We start from the raw sequence: 24,499 nt of genomic DNA on the forward strand, positions 1-24,499 counted from the left end.
CCTCCCGTTTAACTCCTGGCGCCCCGGATCTACTTACAAACTGGCTCTTGCGGCCCCTGCGAAACCGCTGGAGCATCCTTGCTGCGGGGAGTGGCCGAACCAGGGCTGGACCGACGTGCTGATATCCTCCCAGGTGAGGACCGCTCCCTAGAACCTGAGCCCCTCCCGCTTGCTTAGCCCCAGACGCTTTTTCTACGCAATGCACTTCGCAACAACCTCGTCTTCCATTGGCTCTGCTTTCGCTTCGACCAATCAGAGCTAAGGTTACTCCGCACCCGTTGCTCTTGGCAACCAGCGGTCCCCATTCAAAATCCTCCTGGGCGGAAACAGTGTGTAGTCCGTTCTCTTATTGGCCAGATCAGGTGTCGATCTCTGACGCCATAGCCTATCTAGCGCCGTGGGAGGTGGAGGGCGGGCAGGATGAAAAATTGGCAAGCGCACCGGAGGGAAACCGGAAGTGGCGCGCCGCGGGTGAAAGCTCAGGAACTTCTGGCAGGGACCCAGGTGGGGTCCGGGCTGGCTCCGGACCAGACTGAGCAGCCGTGCCGCAGACCGAGCGGGGGTACCAGGAGCCAGCAGGTGACGAAAATGAGGGACGCGGCTACCAGGACGGGAATCTCCTGGGTCTTAGACTTTGGCAAATAATTCAGTCTTTTAAAGACACTGCAAGCGGGTTCCTGCCAGAGAGGCCCCGACTTCGAGGGGAGCTTGGGGCGGTGTGCGGGAGAGCCTGCTCGAATGCCGTCTTCTGTTTTCCTTATTAGATCGAGGCCGCCGATGGCCAGGAACCCCTCTGAGAGCACCGGCCCCATGCACGTGCCTTTTGGGCATGTTTTGGCCAACGAGAAGTGGCGCGGGTCGCAGCTCGTGCAGGGGATGCAAGGTCAGTGGGCTGCCCTTTGCATAGGTCCTCTTCTAAGCTTTTTCAAAACGTGCTACCTACTGTCGCCTTTCACCCAGAGCTCACGGAACTCCTTTTTCTTGTCTGTGTTCTAAGGGAAAATTAAAATCGTTTTTGAGGATGGCCTGACACCGGTAGATTTTTACTTGTCAAGCAGATCTTGCATTCTTTATGTCACCGAAGCTGATTTGGTGTCCGGAAATGGCTACAGGAAGAGGCTTGTTCGGGTTAGAAATGTAAGTACTGAATTGAAGACACTGAAACGGAAAATTGACTTCCATCCGCCGCCTCCTCCATCCTCTGGAATAATTTATATACAACCATTGGCCATTCCAAGCATTCTTGGACTGATAGCTTTCTTAAACTGGAAGGTAGTTTTGTTACAAAATGGTTTACTGTTTGGGTTTTTTTCTTCCTTTGAAGTCCAGTAATCTTCAAGGTATTGTAATAGTTGAGAAAACGCAGATGAGTGAACAATACTTCTCGGCCATACAGAAGTTTACGGTGCTGGACCTTGGGATGGTGTTGCTTCCAGTGGCCAGCCAGATGGAAGCATCCTGCCTTCTCATCCAGTTGGTAAGTACTGATTGCTACTCCGCTGCAGGAGCCCTGCCTTACTGACTCTCACCTGACCTTCCTGGATCTTTCACTCCTGCTGCTGCCCTTGCTACAGTTGCAATCCATCAGTCCTGTCTACAGTATTCCTCACTTATCTGTGGTCAGCTGCAGTCCAAAGCACATGATCCTTATTTATTTATTTATTTATTTATCTGAGAGAGAGAGAGAGAGGGCACAAGCGGGCAGAGGGAGAGAGAGAAACAGACTGCTGAGCAGGGAGCCCAACGTGGGGCTCGATCCCAGCACTCTGGGATCATGACCTGAGCCGAAGGCAGACACTTAACCAACTGAGCCACCCAGACACCCCGCAGATGATCCTTTTTTGAATGAAAACAAAAACCAAAACCTGATTCTCCATTGTCTTCACTGATTATTCATCTTGGCTGGGCTTTAGAATTTCCTGAGGAACTTTTAAGAACAGCAATACATGAGCCTTACCTCAGACCAATTAAAAATCAGAATGTCAGGATAGGGCCTTAAGCATCAATTAATGTTGTATTGTTGATTTTAAATTTCCCTTTTGATGTGCAGCTAGGATTGAGAACCAAATTGAAAAATGAAGGAGCCCCATGTTGTTCATAGATCACTCTTCCTTCTCCGCGGCATCCCTTGCTTCATTGTTCCTAACTTCTCCTGATGTAATGCTGTCTATCGTCTGCCTTCCTATATCCACCACTAACTGAAAACTGGGTTTCTCCTTTGATAGGCAAGCTCTATCCAGGTCCTGTACCAAGCAGGTCCAGTTTAGTTTTAATTTAATCCCATACTGGGTGCCTGGGTGGCTCAGTCAGTTAAGTGTCTGCCCTCCACTCAGGTCATGATCCCAGGTACTGGGATCGAGTCCCACATTGGGCTCCCTGCTCAGCAAGGAGTCTGCTTCTCCCTCTGCCCCTCCCCCCTGCTTATGTGTGCGTGCTTGCTCACGCTCTCGCTCTCTGTCAAATAAATAAATAAAACCTTTAAAAAAAAGATTTAATCCCATACAACTGAATTGTTTCTTAGTGGGCCACAGGAACATGTTTGAATTCCTCAGAGTATGTTTGCATTGCTTTATCCTAAGCATTCTGAAAATCCAAGTTTTAATAAATTGTTCTCTTAGTCCTTTGTGTACTCATATGGTTCATCTTTCAATAATTTTGCTGATGCCTGAAAAATTATATTCATGGTGTATGAAAACATTTGTAGTGGTAAGTCAAGCTGGACCAAATGGAAAAGGCAAAACTAAATTTCCATAAATTTTTAAGAGAACGGCCAGTCCTCTAGAGGGCGCTCACGTGCTTTCCCTTTACTATTGGTTTAGGTTCAAGAACAAACCAAAGAGCCCAGTAAGAACCCTTTCCTCAGTAAGAAACGGGCTCAGATCCCTGAGCTATCCCTCCTTCGAACTGTGCAACAGATCCCAGGAGTTGGAAAAGTTAAAGCTCCCCTTCTGCTTCAGAAGTTCCCAAGTATCCAGCAACTAAGTAATGCTTCCACCCGAGAACTAGAGCCAGTCGTGGGACAAGCCGTAGCGCAGCACGTTCAAGCGTTCTTCACACGGCCCAGCTGGGACCGCAAGCTACCGGATCTTGTTTGATTTTCATATTTAAAAATGGAGAACAAAGACTTTCCTGCCGCAGCACCTAATGAGTGACTTGGTGAGGCCTGCACGGAAGCTGCCAGTTGCCCTGCCTTGCTCTCTGGGTTGGGGCGTTTAAGTTAGTGGGGCTCCCGATAGCCCGGCCCTCACTCTGCTAGTGGAAGAGGAGGTGTGGAGGGCACGCCTGTCCATAGAGCATGTGACTCTTGATCTCGGGGTTGTGAGTGAGCCCCACCTTGGGGGTAGCAATTACTTAAAAAACAAAATCTTAAAAAACAAAAACAAAAAAACAGGGGCCCCTGGGTGGTGCAGTCAGTTAAGTGGGCTCAGATCATGATCTCAGTTTTGAGATCAAGCCCCGCATTGGACTCCATGTTTAGCATGGAGTCTGCTTGGGATTCTCCCTCTCAAAATAAACAAACAGGGGCACCTGGTGGCACAGTCGTTAAGCGTCTGCCTTTAGCTCAGGTCATGGCCCAGGGTCCTGGGATCGAGCCCCACGTCGGGATCCCTGCTCAGCGGGAAGCCTGCTTCTCCCTCTCCCACTCCCCCTGCTTGTGTTCCCTCTCTTGCTGTGTCTCTGTCAAATAAATAAAATCTTTAAAAATAAAAATAAAATAAATCTAAAAAACGAAATCTTTAAAAAAAGAGAGAGAGGGCCCATGGGGATCTTCCTAAGAGAGTTGAATAAGGGACTCTCAAATTCAACAAAAAGCCGGCCCGGGCATATTGCCCTGTGTCTATCATGGAAAGGTCTAATCAAATTTCAGGAGGTAGATGTGACCATCTAAAGGAAACAAACCTACAATGAAGCGCTGTGCTGTGTACCATAAACCCCTTGTTCCTGGTGGCAGAGCCCGTGTTCTTGCAATGTGGTCTTAATATTACTGTTTTGAGGGTGTTGCCAGTGTAAATAAACAAATGTACTGCCTTTTATCTTCCTTCCTTCCTCCCTCCCTCCCCCTTCCTGGTAGCAGCACAGTTTGTTCATAGTCACTGAGCATGTCTTCTCAACACAGCCTGGAGTTTGCAGTTCCCTTTTAAAGGTAGAAAGCCAGCGTGTATGAAGGAGGAAAAGAATGTGTTTGCCAGTGTATAGCCCAACAGTGGGAAGAGATAGAGGAAAATGGCAGGGCAGATGCATCCAGAGAGGAGAGCCCCGCGTGGGGATGAAAAGGTAGTCAGCCACTCAAAAAAGAAATGCACTTAGCCACTCTGGAAAACAGTATGGAGGTTCCTCAAAAAGTTGAAAATAGAGCTACCCTGTGACCCAGCAATTGCACCACTGGGTATTCACCCCAAAGATACAAATGTAGTGATCCAAAGGGGCACCTGAACCCCAATGTTTATAGCAGCAATGTCCACAATAGCCAAACTATGGAAAGAGGTCCATCGACAGATGAATGGATAAAGATGTGGTGTATATATACACAATGGAATACCACTCAGCCATCAAAAAAAAAAAAAAAATGAAATCTTGCCATTTGCAATAATGTGGATGGGACTAGAGGGTATTATGCTAAGCGAAATAAGTCAGACAAAGACAAATACCATTTACTTCGCTCATATGTGGAATTTAAGAAACAAAACAGGGTCATAGGGGAAGAGAGGAAAAAATAAAATCAGAGAGGAAGACAAACCACCAGAGTTTGTCTTAATCATAGGAAACAAACTGAGGGTTGCTGGAAGGGAAGGGGTGGGGGGTAACTAGGTGATAGACATTAAGGAGGGCACATGATGTAATGAGCACTGGGTATCATATAAGACTGATGAATCACTGACCTGTACCTCTGAAACTAATAATACATTATATGTTAATTAACTGAATTTAAATTAAAAAAAAATGCCCTTAAAGATGCCATATGTTTTCAAAGATACTAAGGTAATTTGAAACCTCTGTAAGTGCTGTTTTGTGAAATGTTAGTCATTATAAAAGACCAAACCATAAGAACATTTTGTGCATTAGGGTAGAAACAATTTGAAAGAGGAGTGAAATAAGTAGGAAAAAAGTAAAAAAAACCAAAAACCAAAAAAACCATTAACTCAGGCAAATGAATATGTTTATTTAAATATTTATACAAAAATGTCCCTAACAGTAGTGGATACACTTTCCCCAATATGGTTGCTTCCCTTTTGATATTGCACACTAGAAAATATTTACGTTCTTGTTAATTCTCAAAAATAGATTACAATGCTACTTTTTTTTTTAACTATATAACTTGTACTATGTCAACCGTGAATCTTACAAGAATCACGGCATCATCCACCTTATGTCAAGAGAAACTGACAGGTAAGAATGTCATTTTAAAAAGTCAAATAGAGCTTTAAACTAGAATCATTTACATCTTTACCTTATAAAATGTTTCTAACCCATCTTAAAGACTCTTAAAATATATAATTATGTATTTTCTACTTTAAACAAAAATGTTTTGAGTATCAAACAGCATATTGTCTACCTTGTAGATAGCATCCCCATCTAACACTGCCACTGTGTTAGCAACTTGTAAATGACATCAGACTAGAAGCAACACTGTTCCTAAATTGTGTGTGGTTTTTTTGTTTTGTTTTTATCTGGTAAGTTATGACAGATTTGTCACTAGACTTTATCTGGCAATAGCATTCATATTATGTAGAAATAATCGTAAAATCTTACCATTTTAGGTTCATGAATTCCCCTTAGGAAGCAGTTCTTTGGAACATTTCTTAATAATACTAACTTAGTAATATAACTAAATCAGTATAGTTCCTTGACCTGCCTTAATTTGGGGTCATCTGAATTCCGAGTTAAGGAATGATCTATTACCCAAGGCTAGAAATGATTACAAGTAGGACCAAGAGAGGGAACCCTATTTAATTCTGATAGTAACTGCAAATTGTCACTGCAGCCGTTAAAAATAGCCACGTTTTCAACACCGTTCTATTTACAATACTTTATATAATAAATAACTTGCAGCAATATGGTGACACTCCCCAATTTCTTGAGGTTTCTTGTTACTTTCATTCATGAAGACCTACCAATTGTGAGTTTACCCAGTGACAAAATGGGATTTGCGAATATTTAGAAATTTTCCACTGTGGCACAAATAGGAAGGCCTGGTCAGCACCGGACACATCTGGGGCCTGGACGTTTTTTGTTTCTTCACATTAGTACAAAGAACTGTCAGAGTTGAGAAGGCTGAAGGGAGAGGGAAGCTTCTTCTTGACTTGAGGCCTCGCAACCCCAACTGACGGGAGGCACAAGGTGCTGGCCGACTTCTGTCTGTTCTTGTTGGTGCCCCAACTCAAAAAAGAAAGCTTCTTCGAGATTTTCTTGGTTTTATCAGTTTTATCATCATCATCTATGGCTAAACAGATCATGGAGTAGGTTTTCTGCATTCCCACAGAGTATGTTGCACACTTATTATGCTGCACATGGGAAAGACGAAAAACGGTGTTAGAAGTCCTCAAGATAGCTGATAAGTGACTGCAAAGTCTGAGGCTCACATTTTGCACTTACAGCATCCTTTTTAAAATTAAGTTGATATCATTCTGGAACTCGAGTGAATTAACGCTTACATAGAATTCGGTTGTTAAAAACAAGGACAATTTTTAAGTAATAGACTCAGTAGTAGTAATTTAGGCTAGCAGTAGGACTCGCTTTTTAAGGTTCTTATTCTATTTGTAAAAATAATACTCATGCTGAACAATATGAAAATACATATACTGAAGAGTAGGGCATCCCTCGCACCTTGACTTCCAGGCCTTTCCCCTGAAGTAAGCACGATTAATATTCTGCTTTTATTTTTTAAATTTTTTTTTTTAATTATTTATTTATTTATTTATTTGAGAGCGAGAGAGAGCATGAGCATGGGGGAGGAGCAGAGGGAGAGGGACAAGCAGACTCCCCACTGAGCACAGAACCTGATGCAAGACTTGATCCCAAGACCCTGGGATTCTGACGGGATTGTGGCCTGAGCCAAAGGCAGATGCTTAACTGACTGAGCCACCCAGGTGCCCTCTGTTACACTTTTAGAGATGATGTTCCGATCCAGGTATTGATGTGTGCATAGGTATACGTCACCGTTTGTCTTTCCCGAAAAGGAAGACACGACACACTGGTCTGCCTCTTGCTTTCTTCACTTAATGAACATACCTTGGATTTCAGTCCATGCCAGTAGGTACAGATCAACTTCATTCTCTTTATAGACAATATGGAATCTGTGGTGAGGATACTAGTAACCTTTCCCCCCTATCTTTTAAACTGAGGAAATACACATAACCTAAAATTGGCCCTTTTAACCACTGTCAAGGGTACAGTCCAGTGGCATTAAGTACATTCAACTGCTGTGCAGCCATCACCACCGTTCACCTCCAGAACTTTCTCCTTTTCCCCAGCTGAAACTCTTTGCCCAGTGAGCACTACTATTAACTTTTAAAGGATCGTGTAGGGTTCAAATAGGAAAGCTGCAGATACTTTTCCAGAATCTTCCATGTGGGTTATCCCCTGCTTCCAAGGTTTGCCTAACATTGGAGTTGCTTTGTTCACCAAATGTTTACTGAACATCTACTATGTTCCAGGCACCGAAACCAGGCCTTTAAATATACGTACTACATATCTAAAGTGGTGGGGGGTGATAGTCATCATAGAAATCAAGGCATTTGAGAGGTGGGACAATAAAGAATGGAAGGGGTATTCACTCTAAACTGTCCCTCTCGAGTCTGGCTCCTTTGGATGAAGATGTCCCTTCCTTTTCTATAAAACTGCCATTTACTCCCACCATACTCTACAAGACATGCATGCGTGCTCCCATTAAAAACAATAATAAATAGTCCTGGATGTAGATTTCATGCCTGCAAACACTTTTCAACCTTCACCTGCTTAAACTCCATTATGCATCTTTATGACCATTCTCTTATAAATACCCTCGATCCTCTCCCATACTTCAACCAGCGAATGCCAAGTCTAGTTAAACTCCACCCTCTGCCTCCCCCCAGGCCTGTACCCAAAGGGCTGCACGTTACTGGGGGATGTTTACCAAGCCGACTGGTCTCCCTTGAAACCCTAACCCTGGCCTCAAACCTCTACAGGGCACCTCATTACCTGGCACTCCTAAGGTTATCCTAGTAAATTCATTCCTTCTCTCCTAGATGTCTCCTTGAAGCCCCACACATGTCCTCCTGATAGTACTGTGCTATACTTAATAGCATCTGTTCCTAAAGACAAATCCTTCTGTGTGCCTGATTCTCACTCCCTCCTCCCGGTATGTCCTCCATCCTGCACTCCTGCCTCCCCGACCTTTACTGTGTTATCGATACCCACACATACCCACACGACTACCACCACCACCCTTGAAAAGCTTCCCTTTTCCCTATGTCCCCCTCCCAGCTCACGCCCCCATGTCTGCTCCCTTCCTGCCACTCCCTTTTTTCTTGTCCTCAAGCACCATGCTCCCCATTACCCATTCTCCAAATAATCCAGGCACCCCTCTGACTCACAGCAATAGGGAGCCCGGTTTGAGAGCCTGGCACTCATTCCACTTTGTACAAATGAGGAAACAATCCTAGGGAGGGTACTAACTTGCTGAAGGCCACACAGCTGGTTTCCAGCAGGCAGGGCCCAATTCCAGGCCTGGGGTCTCTCCGCTACATCAGCAGTATTCCAAACGTGCCCCATGGAGGAGTGCTGGGGGTCCCCACCACAATCCAAAGACTGCGGTAGCAGATCATCTGTTCAGCTAGGTCCCTGGGCTTTATTCTCATTATCTGGTTTTGTTTGGAGCAAAGGCCCAGCAGTTAAAAACAGCACTCGGTTGCCACTGTCTAAGGCCTCGCTGGGTGACAAGAATAACCCTATCATGGTTATTATTACACCTCTTGTGAAAGACACGTATCCCATGCTAGGCACCACCTCGCCATCTTCCTGCAGCTCAGAACCAGTCCCTGATGCCCATGGTCACCACGGGCGATAAAGCCAGGATTCCTTTTCACGCAGTCTGCATCTAGAAAGTCTTGCTTTCTACGTCTACCTCAGCTCCTTCACGAGCCTGGCTCCAAGTTATTACAGAATGGAAAGATAAACCTTTCTCCTTGTAAAGCCACACCGTGTGCTGGGCAACACACACGCGCGGACACGCGCGTGCACCCCAACCCTCTGGTCCTGAGCCCAGCTCTTTTATTTATCCTGCTTTTGGACAAACTTCTTTTGTTTTTGGTTGGGACCCTGATCCCTTGCCCAGCAATTCTATAGATTCTGCCCCTAAAAATTCCATTTCTCAATGATCCCTTCCCCCAAGATGCTCTGTGAGTCCGACTTCATCTTTAATTTTTAAATGGAGATATAATTCACATACCTTAAAGTTCACTATGTTAATACCACTCCGTGGCTTTGAGTCTATGCAGAGTTGTACAAGCACCACCACCACCTAATTTCAGAACAATTCTTTCCCCTCCCAAAGGAAACCTTAAACCCATCAGCAGTTACCCCCCAATTCCCTGACCCCCCAAGTCCCCAGCAACCTCTACTCTACATTGTGCTTCTATGGATAAGCCTGTTCTGGACATTTCTTATCAAAGGACTCACACGATCCATTCACTTTCCAGGCCTCTCTCATCAGAGTTGTTTCCATCTCTCCATGAAAAGTGTCCTTTTGTCCTGCTGTCAAATATAATAAACACAACTCCATCTCTTAACTGTACTCTACACAACCAACCGTTTTCTCTTGGCAGGATTTTCTTCTCTCGATTCCAGAAGCTTCTTTTTATCCTCTCTAAATGCCGCTCCGCAACTTCCTTTGCGCCTGCTTCTCTTCTAACTGACCTCCGGATGCTTGCGGGGTCTCCAGGTTGAGTCCCTGACCCTCAGCCCCTCGTGGGTAATTCCATTTACTCTCTTCACAGCTTTAAATATCATCTCTGTGTTGGTGATTCTCTGATGTTTATTTCTAGCTCTGACTTCTCCCTTGAACTGAAGATGTGGACATCCAGCTGCCTACTTCACATTACATTTGGGCGTCTAACATCATGTGAAACATTCACGGTACAACTCTGTTTCCTCTCTCCTCTCCCTCCCTCGCCCTCTTCCCCGTCATTACAAAAAACGGTGCCTTCGTTCAAGCCCAAACCCGAGGAGTCATTTTTCTCTCCAGGATGTTTTTTACACAAATCACCTACAAACCTCTGTCAGCTCTACCTCCAAAACCACATCTCGGGCACATGCACCTCTCTCTCCCTCCGCCGTCACCCGCCCTAACGTCAGCTGCTAAGCTCGCTGGCCCGGGCACCTGCCCTGGCCAGCTCCCGCTACTGCCGCCCAGCCAGCCTCCAGGCAACAAGACGTAAGACGTCCTTCTGAAATAAACATCATTCCCCTTCTCGAGAGGCTCAATGGCTTCCAAACTCCCACCGCTGCCTATGAGGCCCTGCCTCCCTCCCACCTCACTTCCTGTCACTCCCTCCCTGTCACCATGTTCCAGCTTTCGGATCCTCCCGCAGGAGAAGCTTCTTCCTGCTACAGGGACTCTCTGCACCTGTTGGTCCCCCTGCCCAGAAGGCTCCTCTTGCGCCTCCTCAAATGGCAGGTTCGTCCCTGTCACTCGTCGTTTCGGTACAAGCCCTCTCTAGAGGAGCCTCTCCCGCCTCCAGATGTTCTTTGCTTTTTTGTTTTTTTTTTAAGATTTCATTTATTTATTTGACAGACAGAGACACAGCGAGAGAGGGAACACAAGCAGGAGGAGTGGGAGAGGGAGAAGCAGGCTTCCCGCAGAGAGGGAGCCTGATGCGGGGCTTGATCCCAGGACCCTGGGATCATGACCTGAGCTGAAGGCAGACGCTTAATGACTGAGTCACCAGGCGTCCCCCACCTCCAGACGTTCTGTCACGTTACACATCGTATTTTCTGTACTGCACTTATCAGAATCACAACCACATATTTGCGTATTTAGTGCCCGCTCTATGGGGGCAGGGACCGCATCAGACTAGTTGAACCACAGCTCTAACACCGAGGGAGGGCCTGACACATACAGATGCTCAGTCACTATCTGTTGAATGAATACATGAGTACCGTTATGGAGGGAAGTGTCTAAGGTACCGTTCTGTACCATTTCAGTATTTTTTTTTTTACCATGAGTACATATTACTTTTGTAATCAAAAAAGAACTTAATCAGGCAGTGCCTGGGTGGCTCAGTTGGTTGAGCATCTGACTCTTGGTTTTGGCTCAGGTCATGATCTCAGGGTTGTGAGATCGAGCCCCATGTCCGGCTCCACGCTCGGTGGGGAGTCCGCTTGGGATTCTCTCCCTCTCCCCCTACTGGTCCCTCTCTCTCTGCCGCTCACTCACTCTCACGCTCTCTCTCTCTCTCTAAATTAAATCTTTAGGGATGCCTGGGTGGCTCAGTCAGTTAAGCATCTGCCTTCAGCTCAGGTCATGATCCCAGAGTCCTGGGATCGAGTCCCGCATCGGGCTCCCTGCTCAGCAGGGAGCCTGCTTCTCCCTCTCCCACTCCCCCTGCTCATGCTTGCTCTCTCTTTCTCTCTTGCTCTCTCAAATAAATAAAGTCTTTAAAAATAAATAAAAAAATAAAATCTTTAAAAAAATTCAGAAAAATAAATCAAGTGGTTCTTTCATCTACAGCATTTTTTTTACAGTTTTCCAATGATCTCTGGCCCCAGGTGAGCACATCCCAGCAAGGACGAGCTCAGGAGTCCAGTCGTCAGGTCACCAATGCAGGCAGGAGGTGCAGGGCCTGGCACACCCCTGGGGCTGGACTCACGCCGGCCTCACTCTACAACTCTGTTTCCTGCCGGCCTGTCAGCACTCACCATGGACGAGGTGAAGTCCAGCAGGCTCACGATCTTCATCTCCACGCCGTCCCTGCCACACGCCTTCAGCAGCCTCATGACCTCGCTCACCGTCAGCCACTTGCAATCCACGTCTTGAATGGAAACGATATAATCCCCTTCCTTGGCCCCTGCCAGCTACAAACGTAGGATTTACAGGAAGGTCAGTGTTCTGTTCATTCCAATCCCTGGATCAGTTCCCAAGTACATGAACAAAATCGACGGCACGCGTGAATCCTTTGCTCTTTGGGCGGGTAGCACCCGCAAGAGGCCTTTCACAGTCAGACCTTTTACACAAAGGAATCCTAAATTCATTCCTACACCCAGGTAGATTTGTTTGGGTAGCTTTCTTCGTACGTGACTGGTCTGACTGCTTCCAAGGCAACGGTGAGTTTTTCTCCTGATCTAGAGAGACACACGCTTACCGCGGCAGAGCAGTGAGGATCCAGGAAGTGGACCTGAACGGGGGAGTTTCCTCTCAAGGTGAACCCCAAGTCCCCTTCTTCTGCAGTGAAGTGAATGCTTCGAGGAGGCGTCCATCTCTTGTTAGCCGAAAACACCGATAGGGGGCCCTTTGGAACAGAGCATCGTTAGGTGTAGGATCTGAAGGCTGAATCAGGCACTTGAAAGCTACAGGAAATGTCACCTTGTCCTTGCAGATGTCACTCGGCCTTGTTCGGATACCAATGACACCACTAGGGACAATACGTGCTACAGCACTCATACAAGAACATTAACTGCCATTTTCTCTAAAATAGCCAATATATTTGAAAGAAAATTTTTTTTTTTTTTTAGATTTTTATTTATTTGACAGAGAGAGAGAGAACACAAGCAGTGGGAGTGGGAGAGGGAGAAGCAGACTCCCCACTAAGCAGGGAGCCTGACACAGGGCTCGATCCCAGGACCGTGGGATCATGACCTGAGCCGAAGGCAGACGCTTAACCGACTGAGCCACCCAGGCACCCCAAGAAAATGTTCTTTAAAAAATCATCTTAGGGGCGCCTGAGTGTCTCAGTTGGTTGAGCGTTCAACTCTTAATTTGGGCTCAGGTCATGATCTCAGGGTCCTGGGATCGAGCCCTGCATCAGGCTGTGCGCTCAGCACGAGTCTGCTTATCCCGCTCCCTCTGCTCCTCCCCCTGCTCCCATGCACGCACTCTCTCTCTCTCAAATAAAATCTTGGGGCACCTGGGTGGCTCAGTCGGTTAAGTGTCTGCCTTCAGCTCAGGTCACAATCCCGCCATCCTGGGATCGAATCCTGCATCGGGCTCCCTGCTCAGCAGGGAGCCTGCTTCTCCCTCACCCCTATGGGGCTCCCCCTGCTTGTGCTCTCTCACTCTCTCAAATAAATAAATAAAATCTTAATAAATAAATAAATAAATAAATAAATCTTTTTTAAAAACCATCTTAATATAAAGTCTCTAATTTAAAAAGTCTAATAATATTATTGGGGCGCTGGGTGACTCAGTCGGTTAAGCATCCGACTCTTCATCTCTCAGCTCAGGTCTTGATCTCAAAGTCATGTGTTGGGCTCCACAATGGGCATGGAGCCTACTTAAAAAAAAATCTAAAATGATCTAAAAATAGCCTTTTACATACTTCCAACTTGTATGAGCTGTCCCCTTGAGTCACTATGAAATAAGCATTCAACATACCAGCTTCTGGAAGAAGTCTGTCACTGTCACCTTGGAGAATTGTGGCAATATAATTTCAACCTCTTGCTCAGTTTTAGCTGGAAAAGAATATTAAAAGGAAAAGCGTAAATGTTTCTGTAACTGAAAGTGATCCTTGAAAACTCAAGCCTAAGTCTTTTTTCCAAAGGGAAGAGAAGCAGACCTTTCTCCTGGTCTCTTGGCCTTCCTCTTGGTCTAGACAAGTAGTACAGAAGATGGACTGCTGGTCAACCCCCTGGCCCAGTGTCACCTGTACCTTCCATCTGGGTACCTACCATGAGCCATACATTGCTATAGGGCTGGGACAGAGTAGTGACAATCGGACACATCCCCTGCCTTCAAGAAGCGTATATATATTCTAGCAGACTTCCTTTGGCACTCATGAAACCCAACTAAGAAGTCATCTACATTTCAAGTGTGGCTATTACAGGAGGAAGTACTGTGTCTCTCAGCACACAGTCCTGGGTGAGATGAGCTTCCTCTTTTCATCATTCACGTGTGAGATGAGGATTTTAGTGGGATGTCAGTTTGTCAAGTCGTGTCCACTGAGAGCTTAAATCTCCACCATCCTATTCACGGGAGGCTCAAGCCAACCCTTACCACGAGGCTAGTCAGCTCCTAACACAGGATTCCAGAACAGGCTAAGTATACAGAAAGAACAGTATAAAAAGAAAATCTGAGGAAGAAGCCTGATCCTGCCAAGGTAGAACACAGCCCTCTACTTGCAGGATGGCCCTGTGGCTTCTACAAACTGCCAGACACAGTGTTGGGCTCAAACAGGGTGCCCATCCATTACCAGAATGGCACCATCAGCCCTGGACAGCCTCGCCAGGAGCCGCGTTCCCCTCCTCCCTCCATGGAGGTCGTATCTCTACCTCCTGGCCACAGAGCACACTGTGTGGACAAAGGGGCCGAGGAGGTGCCAGTGTCCATGAAGGAGAATCATGGAGTGCCATTCCTGCCTCCACCTACCAGCTTGGTCACCTGGGGCAAAGAGTCTGATTTCCCTAAAGCCTGTACTGGCTCATCTTTAAGAGGAGGGCAATCCTAGTCCCTCCCTATAGAGCTGGAGGGAGAGTTGAATGAGATTCCATCTGTCGTGCTTACTATTGTGCCTGGAAGACCTCAAATGCTCAGTAGATATCCGCCAGCATTACCACAGACAAGCCCAGGGTTCCAGCTTGAGCAGGGCTCTGTTTCTAACAACTGGCCCCTGGAAATTGAGGTGGAACCTCAGAGACAGGAGACAGAGGTGTAGGAAGTGGGGTGGAAGGAGGTATGGACAAAGGGGGTTCCCTTGATTGGGCCACCCCTTCCCCTAACTCTTTAAAAGATCCTAGTCATTCCTTAACTATAAAGTCACCTCTCAGAGAGGCCCCCCAACTCCTGCCTCCTGGGGCAGAACCGACAGCCCCCTCCCCAAGGGCAGCAACAACTGTCCCATTCACCTCCATCTTCCTGAACCCCGGATGGTAATTAACATCTTGGAAATGCCTAGAAAGTGCTGGTGGTGCATGATCTCACTGATATGTGGAATCTAAAACAGTCAAGCTCATAGAAGCAGACAGCAGAATGGTGGGGTGACAGTGGGGGTTGGGAATGAGGCAATGTTGGTCGAAGCTACAAAGGTTCAGTTGTGCAAGATGAGTACGTTCTAGAGATCTAACACAGCATGGTGACCACAGTTAACAATACCGTATCGCCTACTTGAAATCGCCAAAAGGATAGATCACACATGATAAACTAGGTTTTGAAGAATTTTGACTGCCAAAGTAAAAATTTTCCCCGCACCCCCTGGCTCCACTCTTTCAGCAGAAAATTTACTTCTCATTTCATAATAAAAAAATGTTTGTCCTAAAACAAAGAGGGAAAATGTTGGTACTGAAGGAAGGAGAGAACAGGAATGAGCAAGCGCAGGAGAGGGAAGAAGGAAGCATTTGGCTTTAAAACCTTGGAGCTGGAGGTGAAAGGCCGATACAGCAGAGTGCATTCCCAGAGGCAGACGGAATCTGGGGGTGGAGCATTAGCAGAAGCATCTAGGCGAAGGTAGTTTCTGAGGTCTCCTGACTAGAAGCGACAGCTAGAACCCCAGGGAGGTTATGAGACTTTAAGGAAACCATCCAGAGGAGACAAACCAGCGAGAGTAGACCCCCAAGAATGCCAGGAGGGGGTGGGTGGGATCGGGCGAGAACAGTCAGCAAAGGGGGTGCTGAGGGAGGTGGGGACAGAAACAAGGCGGCAGGGCACCCTGACACCGAGGGGGGCATACTGAGGGACGGGGGGGGTCACATGCTACCACGAGGTCACTGAGGACAAAGACCATAAAGAAGCCCCTGCACTGAGGGAGCAGAGAGAGAACTCAGGGTCTGCCCAAGCCTTCCCGGATGAGCGGATCAAGGCTGTGCCCCCGGAGAAATGGGGGCGCCCTCTGCACCCCCCACAGGCTCCCAGGTCACTCACAGATGATGTCGGGAGCCTCGATCAAGTTCAGCAGGTCGTCGTCCTCCCGGTGCTGGGCGTCCTTGAGCCGGGACCGCTGGTGCGCCGCGGACAGCACCTCCTGCAGGACCTCGATGTCGCGGAGCTTCTTACACAGGCTGGCCTCCCTCACGGACTCTTCGTGATGCGCCACGGCTCGGCGCACATGCGACTTGCCTGCCCCCAGAAAGCCGACCCCACGTGACACGGTGCCCCCGCCAACTGCAGTGTGAGTACCTTGGGGAGAGCCCAGGTGCCCAAGGACCAGCCCAGAAGGGTGCACCTTCTCTTTTCTGAACGATCTGCCTGGACAGCGTAAGTCCCTCTTAAATCCATGTGCAATATGCTCACTCGGGTCTATAAAACGTTCATTCGGCAAATATTTACCAAGTGTTCTGGGCACTAGAGGGGAAGCAACAAACAAAAACTAGCCTCTGTCGTCATGGAGTTTATGTGCTGGTGGTTGAAGACAGATCATCAACAAGCAAAGAAATCAGTAGTGGATCATGGGGTGATAAGATTAGGGAGAGAAATAAAGCAGGCCAGGTAGCAGGCCTAGCAAAAGAAGACTGGGAATAGAAAGTTGCTCTTCTATGATGGGTGATCCAGGAAGGACTTCTTGAAGGTAACTTTTGAGCAGAGCCCTGAAGGAGGCGAGGGGGAAGCTACAAGGATATCTGACAGAAGGGCACTCCTGAAAGATGGAACAGCAAGTGCAAAGGCCCCGGGCAGGAGTATGCCTGTGTGTTCCAGGGTTACAAGGAGCTTGGGACTGTGGCCGGAGGGAGTGAGGGCTAGAGGGAAAGGCAGGGAATGAGGCCAGAGAGGAGCAGGGGACAGACATGTCTCCAGCCTTCTGCCCGTACTCTGGGTGGTATGGGAGCCCATTAGGGTGTGAGGACTGATGTGATGTGACCCATGTGAACTGAGAATGAAGGAATGAAGGAATAAAGAGGAAAGCAGGGGGACCAGTTATGAGCTGCGTGACCTCTCTGGGCCTCTGTTTCCTTAACTGTGAAATGGGGATCATATTATGCCTATCACACAAGGCTATGTGAGATCGAAGGGAGTCAATGTGTGGTAAGTAAGCACTGCATCCGTGTGGCTTGGACCTGGGTGGTAGGTGAGAGGTGGTCGGATCTGGGACGTGTTGTCTAGGTAGAGTCAATGGGATTTGCCAATCACGGGTGGGGTGAGAAAGAAGGCTGAAGGCAGGAGGTGAGTCCCGGGTTCCTGGCCTGCGCACCTCTAGGCTGGAGTTGCCATCAGTGAGACTGGGAAGTGCGTGTGGGCGTAAGGAGCAGGTTTGGGTAGTAGAGGAATTCAGGCTCGCACATGGGAAGAGAGATTCTGACACCTGGCAGAGACCAAACCAGGACCACTCATCACCAGTTCTTAGGTGTGACAGAAGAACATTAACAAATGTGCCCTTCCACGTTCGGATGACCAAGGGCCATCCCCTGGACCACGAGGGGGTGGGAAGATCGTCAAAGCTCTGGCTCCGCTTTGGGAGGCCCAGGGCCTCAGAGAACCTGCAAGAACACAGCCCCAGGAGCCTGTTGAGGCTGCAGACTGTGCCTCACGGTTTCTGATCCAGAGTGGCCAGGATGACCCAGGATGCCCTGCTCTCTGGACCCTGTCCTGGGGACCTGTCTGGGCTGTCTGTGAGCAGGACCAGCTAGCTGGGCATCGAACGGGGCCTGCAGACAGAGGGAGCGGGACAGCCGAGGCATACCCAGCTGTCGGCGCTGGTGCCCGTTCTTCAGCGTGGCTAAGGGCGTCAGTCCCTCCGGCATGTGGTCGTAAAGCTGGGACAGGCACTTCTCCTGATGATCCTCATCAGCTCCCGGCTTCACTGCAACGAGAGCCACAGGGTAAATCCCTTCTTGTGGACGTGACCACAGACTCTGGAGACAGTGCCTCAGACCCCTCAGAGAGGGCACTTGGGATAACAGGTCTCCTTTCAGCCCCTGGACACACCGGCCATCCAGCTCACAAGTCTTTGTGCACTTGGGGCCAGGCGCACCCTAGAGGCTCATGGTTTGGCTCTGAGCCCCCACTCTACCTCCTCCAATTCACCCACCTCACGGAACCTCCTAGCATAGCCCAGCCTCAAGCCTCTGGTGGCCTCTGTGCCTGCACCCGCCCTCCCTGGCACGCATCCCCTCTCTAGCCTCACCAAACCTCTCACCGCCACCCACCTCAACACTTCTGGCCTCCATTCCAGAGCTCGGCTAGTGTTCTAGCTCTAGCTGTCCTTTTCCTCCTCGTTCAGCTGCAAAAGTGCTCCTTAGACTTCAAGGTCCAACTCAAATGTCACCGCCTCTGAGGAGCCTTCCGTGACTACACCAAAAGAGTCCAACTGCTGGCCCATGTGTGTTGCTACCGCAACTGCTGAATGGTTTATGTGACTTGTCCTGTCTACTGTGGGGCGACCTTGATTAGAGCTCATGACAACAAGAGTCTCACCTGACCTCAAATCAGAGCCAAGACTAGGGTGAGGAGAGCAAGACACTCACCTCGGGCTAAAAATTTAAGAGGGCACCACCAAACACTCAGCAGTCAGGATACAGGATAGTTTAATACAATTTTCTAAATACCAAAATGTATGCTAAAAAAAAATGTACGATGAACAGACATCAAAATTCCTCTTTGCTTCAGGCTCCGAGGTGGGTCAGCACAACATTGTTACTGATCTGTAGTCTTATTTAAAATTTGGATCACCGTGGATTTTTTCGCATTAGTTCTGATTCATTTAAAATATCACATCCAAAGATTATCTTGAATACTGAGTTTGGGGGCATCCCCTTAGGTTCGGTGCCTAGGTGAGTGCCTCACAAGCGCTAGCCCTGGTCCAAGCCCTGGTCTCAACGCCGGGGGGTGGGAGGAAGTCATCTCCTTGGAGCTGTCTGCTCCATCCCAGGCAGAATTATACTCCCCCTCTTCCTCCATAGCAGGAACGGAGAACCCCTAAATCCTGGGAGCATCTCCAGGGCAGACAGACAGCTCTCACTTAGCTCAGAATGTTCTGGAAGCACAACCCTGACCAAAGCCCCAGAGCCTCCAAGCCCACAAGCCTTACGCTGGTGGTCGATGAGAAGGGTGGCCACAAAGTAGTGGGCCAGGGCTCCGTAGTGGTGAGCCTTCACGCAGGCCAAGCTGGCCCAGGAGTAGGGGATGTTCTCCTTCACCGGTGCCTGGCTCATGGCCGTGTGCAGCTGCCGATAGACCTCCCCCACCTGCAACAGAAGGAATGCTGGGGATGGGGAGCCTGGCCCAGGGGTGCTCACGCACCCAGGCTGCAGAAAAAGAGCCCTTTCTTCTATGGAGCAGCCCTGCCGGCAGCCGCTCCAGAATCTGGGAGCAGCTCCAAGGCTTCCTAGTTCTTTCAGCATCAGAGTTCACAGTGAGAGTAGGCAATGGTCATGATGCTGGGTTTTTGGCCTAAGCTGCAGATGGAATCAGTGATCCGTATCGGAAACGCCACAGCTTGCCAAGAAAATGCAAGCTCACACTCGGTCCAGGGCAGGCACGCTGCCCAGGTCACAGGCAAGCTGCCGTGGGAAGCCGCCGCTGCTTCCAGTGGGCCCACATTGACACATCCCGCCCACCCCCAAAAGTCACGGGACCCAGGAGGGCTCACCTTGGCAGCCTCCTGAGCCACCTTTACCAGCATGAAGAACTCGTTCTGGATCCCAGGAAGGCAGATTTTCTCAAACACATTTTCTTGGGCTTGTGCAAGCATCATTTTGACCAGCACGCTGAGCATGGCAGGACTCATGTCATAACTTGGAGTATGAGTGAACGTCTCCTTCAGGTGATTTAAAACCCCTACAATTGGAAATTTTTTTGCACGTTAGTGGGGGGTCATATCGATTTCACCATACTGTTCAAAAGCACAGAGATGGAGAGAGGCAAAAATTAAGAACGTGTTCTGGAACGTTGTGAAAAATCTGATTCTCAGTTACCGTAAGATCACAATTCCCTTCCTAGGTATACACCCTGAAGAATTGAAAGCAGACGGAAACCGATGGAAATCGATACTCGTACACCCACATTCACGACAGCATTAGTCATAACAGCCAAAAGGTAGAAACCAACCCAAATGTCCATCAACGTACGGTTAAACAATGTGGTGTATACATACAACGGAATAATTTTTCAGCCTTAAAAAGGAAGGAGATTCTGACACATGCTACAACATGGATGCAGACATTACGGGAAGTGAAGTAAGCCAGTCACGTGGGCAAATATTCTGATCTATGAGACAAGGTATCTGAAAGAGCCAAATTCAGGGAGACAAAAAGGTAGCATAATGGTTGCCAGGGGTAGGGGGCAGGAAGGCATAGTTAGTGTTTAATGGGTACAGAGTTTGTCTGAAGGTTATATTTATTTGAGAGAGGGAGAGAAAGAGAGAGCACGTGCATGCGTAGGCAGGGGGAGGGGCAGAGGGAGAGAGAATCTCAAGCAGACTCCACACAGCACGGAGCCCGACACGGGGCTCGATCCCATGACCCTGAGATCAGGACCTGACCCGAAACCAAGAGTCGGACGCTGAACCCACTGTGCCCCCCAGAGTTTCAGTCCAGGCAGATGACAAAGTTCTGGCGATAAGAGAGTTGCCCGACCACGTGAATGTACTTAATGCCAATGAACTGAAACGCTCGAAATCGGTTACAAATGGTCATTTTCTTTTGTGCATCTTAACAAAATAAAAAAAAAAAATCATGATTCTTTTCTAAAACACTTCCATCTGTATCAAGCGAGGAAACCAGCCTGCTCCCTGTTTATTCCTGTCTCACCTGGGCCAACCGTGAGGCATCCCATACGTGACCCGCCATTTAATGGAGGTGAAAACAGAAAGCAGGCAGGCTGACGGCGGAAGGCCTCTCCGCGGGACACGCTCCCATTTAACACCTGGGTCATGATGAAATTCAGGGCTTTTCCCCAGGACCTCAGGAAAGACCAACCCAGCCACTCCAATGGAAATTTTCCTGCTGTGGCCCTTAGCTGACTTTTTTATATGTTAGAAAATTAACTGTCACAGCGCTGACTGACAGTCAACCAGAGGCTGAAATAAAATCTCTGACATGAATCCCATCTGACTGGTTCCTCTGGTTTTGTTGCAAAGCCTGAACTGCCCCGTGGATAGATGGCAGAAGCTGCAGGCTATCTGCTCCCTTCTGGGGTTTGCTCCCGCTCTGTTTTTTTTTTTTTTTTTTTTTTTTTTAAAGATTTTATTTATTTATTTGAGAGAGAGAGAGAATGAGAGAGAGCACATGAGAGGGGGGAGGGTCAGAGGGAGAAGCAGACTCCCTGCCGAGCAGGGAGCCCGATGCGGGACTCGATCCAGGGACTCCAGGATCATGACCTGAGCCGAAGGCAGTCGCTTAACCAACTGAGCCACCCAGGCGCCCCTCCCGCTCTGTTCTTAAGCTTCATGTTGTCTATGTTGCTGTCATCCTAGAGATGGGTCACCAAGCATGCCTGCTTTAGGTTCCTCAGAAAGAAAATGAGCCCAGGAAAGGATGTACAGTAAAAGAAATCCACTCCCACATGGGATCTTAGCACGTTGTTTTATCCCAAAGGATCTTTTTTTTTTTTTTTTTAAGATTCTATTTATTTATTTGTCAGAGAGAGAGAGCACAAGCAGGGGGAGCGGCAGGAAGAGGGAGAAGCAGGCTCCCCGCTGAGCTGGGAGCCCGATGCGGGGCTCGATCCCAGGACCCTGGGATCATGACCTGAGCTGAAGGCAGATGCTTAACCGACTGAGCCCCCTTGGGCGTCCCCCAAGGGATCAGTCATTTTAACATAAGCGATTTCACGATCAGCCAAAATGACAAAGCTCTGGTTCTTCACGGCCTTGCAGAGCAAAGTGAGACGCCGCAAACATCCCCTGCTGGGAGTAACTCCCCAAAGCAGAGTGACGAGGACCAGCACAGAAGGGAACTTGGCGCGGAGCCCGCTCAGGGGATCGTGCTGTGGTCTGGGCCGCGTGGCTGCTTTCTCCCACCATTCCCAGTGGCAAGTCGGCCAGCCACAGGCCCTGCCGCAGGAGAGCAATGCAGGACCCTCAGACACCCCCGAGCCAGACCCACGCGCTACACCCAGCCTGGCGACCTCCGGTCCTCTACAGGTTGATGCTAAGTGTCACTTGACAGAGGGCTCGGAGGAGAGCCTCGGGCAGGCAAGCTTTCCACAATGAGCACAATATAAACACATGGAAAGTAACATGTAGTGATGAACCAGGCCTGGTGAAAGAGAAAAGAAAGAGCCTACATTTGCACTCTTTGAGAAAAACGTATTCCCCTTCCCCAATACAGCTTTCAAAAGAACAATTCATTCACTGCCATCCTTGGGGCCACTCATTCGGAAAAGATTAATTGTTAACCACGGGGTTTGCTGTGTCCATGGGCCATTAGGGCTTGAGCCGTTAAGCAATTCTCTCGGTGGGAAAGTACACCAGCACTAGAAACCCGCCTGGCCCTTACAGCCCTGGGAGCCCAAGCATGGGCCTGGGGAAGGCCCACGGACCCTCTTCCGCTGCAGAACCCCGTGCCCTGCCCCCCAGTGAGGCCAGGACGCTATCCTGGCAGCCTTCCTGGAGACACACCTGCGGCTCTCTGAAAGGCGTCCACCGCGCCCTCCAGCCCAGCCTGGGTCCGCCGATTGCACCGGGTCCCAATCTGAGTGTAGAGGGCTCCGACGTTAAACAGAATACTGGCCTTCTCCAGGAGCAAGTTCTGCTGGCTCACCGGAACCCCGGTGAGCGAGTCATACCTAGTTAAAAGAAATAGGTTTTGAGAACATGCATTATTTGGCTGGCGAAGGCCGCTTTGGGGTGAAAGCGGACAAAATTCACTTCTTGAATAAAACACAAAGATGCACATGCAATGAAGCATTCATTTCCAAGCAAGCCAACGGGCTGATCACACTGAATAAAGATACCCACAATTTCACACAAAAGGAAGGCTTCTCAACCAACACGTCCTTCCAAAAGTGAACGGATAAAGAAACTGCAGCACAACCATACAATGGAATATCATTTAGCAATAAAAAGAAATGGGTTATCAAGCCGTGAGAAGACATGCAGGAAACTTAAATGCATATTTCTCAGTGAAAGAAGCCACTCCGAGAAAGGCTACATACTTTATGATTCCAACTATCTGGCATTCTGGAAAAGGCAAAACAGTGGAGACAAAAAGAATCAGTAGATGCCAGGGTTGAGGGGCGGGGAGGGAGAAAGAGGTGGAGAAGAGGGTTGTAGGGCAGTGAAACTACTCTGTGTGATCCTATAACATGGAAATGTGTCTTTACACATGGGCAAAACCCATGAAATGACTACCACCAAGAGTGAACCCCAATGTAAACTATGGACTTTGGGTGATAATGTGTGGGGGTAGGGGATATATGGGAAATCTCTCAATTTTGCTGCGAACCTAAAACTGTTCTAAAAAATAAGGTGTATTAAAAATATGTGTTCTTTTGGGGCGTCTGGGTGGCTCAGTCGGTTAAGTGTCTGACTCTTGATTTCAGCTCAGGTCATGATCTTGGGGTCGTGAGATCGAGCCCTAACTTGGGCTCCATGCTAGGCGTAGAGCCTACTTAAGATTCTCTTTCTCCCTCTGCCCCCGACCCCCCTCTCCGACTCCAAAAATACGTGTGTGTGTGTGTGTGTGTGTATGTCTTCTCCTAAAGGAAACATAGCAATTATGAACCCCTCATAATTCTTCCTCAAGTCTAAAAGACTCAGGATTTGTTTTAAAGTTCACCCGTCAACCAGGAGGTAGACGTGGAGATTCTTCCTAATTCAACACTAAGGAGAAATCACCTTTACCCTTTCACTCCGAGTAGGCAGCTAAGGCATCTTTAGCAAAAGTCATGTGCCTATTCTTTCAAAAGGACAGCATCTGTGGCCACCAGCGATGGTGCAATGTTGCTCCGAATATGCCCCGCGGCCTCCTTTCTGCCATGCTAAGTACCCTCAGGGAAGAGGTACCGCATCTCCAAAGTATTTAAACAGCACTAACCTTCGAAAATACCAACTCTGGAGAAGAATCAAATGCCCTGCTTAGGTTTTTAAGAGCTGATCTACTTCTGTTTGCTGCCTTTGTCGTTGGGACAAAACCCGACTCCCACCCCCTGTCCCATCTGGAACAAGAATCTTGCTTCTTGTTAGTTCTACCTCGGAGCCCCTGTGTTTCCCCAACAATAAAATGAGCACACACACAAAAAAAGCCTCTTCTCCTCGGCTCACTTGCTTGGAGAAGCAAGAAGCCATGGTCTGTTGGCGCCTTCTCCCCTTGGATCCCCTTCATACATAAACACCCCTTGATCTACGTGTCTCCAGGCTCTCCGGTAGAAATGGGACCCCTTGAAAGAGGGGGCGGGGTTGCAGAGGAGCCTCAGGGTGCCGAAGGGGAGGGCAGCAGCGGG

The 24,499-nt window shown here is 48.5% G+C and overlaps 3 protein-coding genes across 5 annotated transcripts in view; 1 reads left to right on the forward strand and 2 right to left on the reverse strand.

Annotated features, from left to right (window-relative positions):
• The window catches only part of CEP89 (centrosomal protein 89), a 76,692-nt gene extending 76,521 nt beyond the window's left edge, over positions 1-171 (reverse strand). For both annotated transcript variants that reach the window (XM_032390492.1, XM_032390491.1), the window contains exon 1: positions 38-171. In XM_032390492.1, the coding sequence (XP_032246383.1) occupies positions 38-76 (39 nt within the window). In that variant the 5' untranslated portion in view covers positions 77-171. The remainder of the gene's footprint in view (positions 1-37) is intronic.
• A 278-nt stretch (positions 172-449) lies between these two features.
• Positions 450-3,342, forward strand: FAAP24 (FA core complex associated protein 24). Of its 2 annotated transcripts, XM_032390574.1 has the most exons (5): positions 450-579; positions 765-883; positions 998-1,137; positions 1,325-1,477; positions 2,820-3,342. In XM_032390574.1, exons 2-5 carry the CDS (start codon positions 778-780, stop codon positions 3,093-3,095), a joined length of 675 nt encoding a protein of 224 aa, XP_032246465.1. In that variant the 5' UTR covers positions 450-579; positions 765-777; the 3' UTR covers positions 3,096-3,342. The 2 variants fall into 2 exon arrangements, with proteins under 2 accessions (XP_032246465.1, XP_032246464.1); XM_032390573.1 differs by lacking the exon at positions 450-579 and having other exon boundaries at positions 586-883.
• Positions 3,343-5,141: 1,799 nt separating this feature from the next.
• Positions 5,142-24,499, reverse strand: part of RHPN2 (rhophilin Rho GTPase binding protein 2) — a 57,042-nt gene continuing 37,684 nt past the window's right edge. Inside the window, exons 7-15 of the mRNA XM_032390562.1 lie at positions 22,677-22,843; positions 19,707-19,894; positions 19,146-19,302; positions 17,799-17,918; positions 16,046-16,240; positions 13,568-13,644; positions 12,339-12,485; positions 11,896-12,051; positions 5,142-6,503 (exon numbers count right to left, since the gene is read on the reverse strand). Of these exons, the coding sequence (XP_032246453.1) occupies positions 6,243-6,503; positions 11,896-12,051; positions 12,339-12,485; positions 13,568-13,644; positions 16,046-16,240; positions 17,799-17,918; positions 19,146-19,302; positions 19,707-19,894; positions 22,677-22,843 (1,468 nt within the window). The 3' untranslated portion in view covers positions 5,142-6,242. The remainder of the gene's footprint in view (positions 6,504-11,895; positions 12,052-12,338; positions 12,486-13,567; positions 13,645-16,045; positions 16,241-17,798; positions 17,919-19,145; positions 19,303-19,706; positions 19,895-22,676; positions 22,844-24,499) is intronic.

The sequence above is a fragment of the Phoca vitulina genome, unplaced genomic scaffold (assembly GCF_004348235.1).
Source record: "Phoca vitulina isolate PV1807 unplaced genomic scaffold, GSC_HSeal_1.0 scaffold58, whole genome shotgun sequence".
NCBI lineage: Eukaryota > Metazoa > Chordata > Mammalia > Carnivora > Phocidae > Phoca > Phoca vitulina.

Coding starts and splice junctions, on each gene's coding strand:
- FAAP24 (XM_032390573.1), top strand. CDS start 739: ATGCCGTCTTCTGTTTTCCTTATTAGATCGAGGCCGCCGATGGCCAGG. Junction 884..997: donor GCTCGTGCAGGGGATGCAAG/GTCAGTGGGCTG, acceptor CTGTGTTCTAAG/GGAAAATTAAAATCGTTTTT. Junction 1,138..1,324: donor GGCTTGTTCGGGTTAGAAAT/GTAAGTACTGAA, acceptor CTTCCTTTGAAG/TCCAGTAATCTTCAAGGTAT.